At 39.1% G+C, this 1,945-nt stretch overlaps 1 protein-coding gene across 2 annotated transcripts; it reads left to right on the top strand.

Moving 5' to 3' along the window:
* Nucleotides 1–387: 387 nt before the first annotated feature.
* Nucleotides 388–1,630, top strand: LOC109182197 (putative glycine-rich cell wall structural protein 1). Of its 2 annotated transcripts, XM_019332300.1 has the most exons (3): nt 388–492; nt 1,203–1,232; nt 1,278–1,630. In XM_019332300.1, the coding sequence occupies exons 1-3, from the start codon at nt 420–422 to the stop codon at nt 1,433–1,435; spliced, it is 261 nt and encodes an 86-aa protein (XP_019187845.1). In that variant the 5' UTR covers nt 388–419; the 3' UTR covers nt 1,436–1,630. The 2 variants fall into 2 exon arrangements, with proteins under 2 accessions (XP_019187845.1, XP_019187844.1); XM_019332299.1 differs by having other exon boundaries at nt 1,203–1,630.
* Nucleotides 1,631–1,945: the final 315 nt, after the last annotated feature.

Here is a 1,945-nt window from a genome sequence, read left to right as displayed (position 1 = left end):
GAATCGATGAACTACAATTCCAGAATCGATGAACTATAATTCCAAAATCAATGAACTAAAATTTCATAATCTATGAACTAAAATTCCAGAATGAATGAACAACATAATGTTGTTGCTGGGAATCAAACCTAATTTTTTTTTTTTAAGGGGAGACGCACGTTTTTAATAAAAACGACGTCGTTTTTGCATCCGTATGCACCATGCATGGTGCATACGGATGCACAGCATAACTACTCGTATATTACGGAACATCAAATTTTAAAATAATGGACATTGTCCCCTGCATTTTTGGTTCTAAAAGTCTATAACGATAATGAAAGAGATGGGATTTTAGGCCTATAAATACCTGCCTCCCATTCACTTGTATTTGCACATCCCATCCAACTAGACATATATATTTCAAACAGAAAGAAAGAAAAATGGCAAGATCCGTGATTAGCAAAACAATCTTTATAGCCCTCTTCTTCTGCTTCCTTCTCATTGCATCCTTTGGTGGGTTCACTTAATTCATATATGCCCTCTTTCATCTCTTTTTTTTTTTTTTTTTCCTGATTATTTCATGCTATATATATAAGCTAAGTATAATACTTTATATTAGTTTTCGAGATTGATTCTCGTTCTGTTCAATAGCATGTATGAATATATTAAGAATGGATCTGGACCAAAGCAAATCAACCCAGGTAAGGTCGGTCCAGGGTGGACGAGGCTGACCACGAGGTTGGCCATGGCTCGGGCTCAACCACCATGGTTGGCTACGGCATTGGACTGATTGGAGACGGAGGTGACGAAGAGGCTCGACTGGCAAGGTCGACCTTTAGGGTCAGCCTTCGTGGTCGGCCTCCATGGTCATTCCTCGAGGTCGGCCTTTGTAGTCAGTCCCCGAGGTCGACCTCTGAGAGCAGTTGGACGATGCCCTATTCTTTGGGTCACACTATCTTCGAAAGTTTGGTTAGGATTACTATTTTAGATAAGCATCCTTTGTCCTCATTTAGGACATCTCCATCTTCATCCTCGAGTTGTCTTTAACATTACCAATTCTTGTAATATCACTACAAGAATTCCTAATACAAGACTTTTGTCTCCCTAAGTTCCATACTTTGTCTTTATTTATTTATATTAGTTAATTCAAACGAGTTAATTAATTCCATCAGTACGTAAGAAACACTTATATATTTAATTTTCTTTCACGTATGCCATGGCAGGTGTGCAAACTGCGGAAGCACAGAGAGGAGGTGGTGGTGGCCGCGGCGGGGGCCGTGGTGGTGGCGGTGGTGGTGGTGGTGGCGGCGGCGGCAAGGGCAAGTTATGCGGAAAGCCGGCGAGAGGGTGGAGTGGTAAGTGCAGTAAGCCGAGGTGCAATTCTTGGTGCAAGAGCAGGGAAAGGGCTGAGCGTGGAGACTGTAAAAGGACTTGCTATTGCTACAAGAAATGCTGAAAAACTATATATATCCTATATCTATCTTGGCATGGTGCATATATATTATATACCTAAATAAGATGCTGCATGTATAAATAAATGCTATTATAGTAGCTACTACTGCGGCAGGCACCATTGCTATTATCACTATCATCTATCTGTGTGCTAATTATTATTCTGTTTAATATTAAACTTTTTTGTTTTTGGTGTGCATCTCATTGTACTGTTTTCTTATTATAAATATAATACGTATGGGAATAAAAACTTGTTTGGGTTCTACATTTCTATTTGTAAAGTTACCTCTATTTTTACTTCATATATAGTGCAGCTTCAATATTAATGTAGCTATATGAAGCACGTACAGGTAGTTTGTGCAATAACGTACTAGAAACTAAGCACAAAGAAATCAACCAGAATTGAGCAACTCCAGCCGGTGGCGGACTCAGAATTTTTTTTTCACTGGGGGCGAAACATTAAAACGAAAAGGATATAGCTTAAAAAAGATGAAAAAGTTAAGACGTTAGCCAT

The sequence above is a fragment of the Ipomoea nil genome, unplaced genomic scaffold (genome assembly GCF_001879475.1).
Source record: "Ipomoea nil cultivar Tokyo-kokei standard unplaced genomic scaffold, Asagao_1.1 scaffold1043, whole genome shotgun sequence".
Taxonomy (NCBI): Eukaryota; Viridiplantae; Streptophyta; class Magnoliopsida; order Solanales; family Convolvulaceae; genus Ipomoea; species Ipomoea nil.
This window is presented reverse-complemented; position numbering and strand designations above follow the sequence as displayed.

Bases quoted from the DNA above. Each gene is read 5' to 3' on its own strand.
- LOC109182197 (XM_019332299.1), top strand. From the start codon at position 420: ATGGCAAGATCCGTGATTAGCAAAACAATCTTTATAGCCCTCTTCTTC. The intron at 493-1,202 runs GTGGGTTCACTT...ATGCCATGGCAG, and splicing joins CCTTCTCATTGCATCCTTTG to GTGTGCAAACTGCGGAAGCA.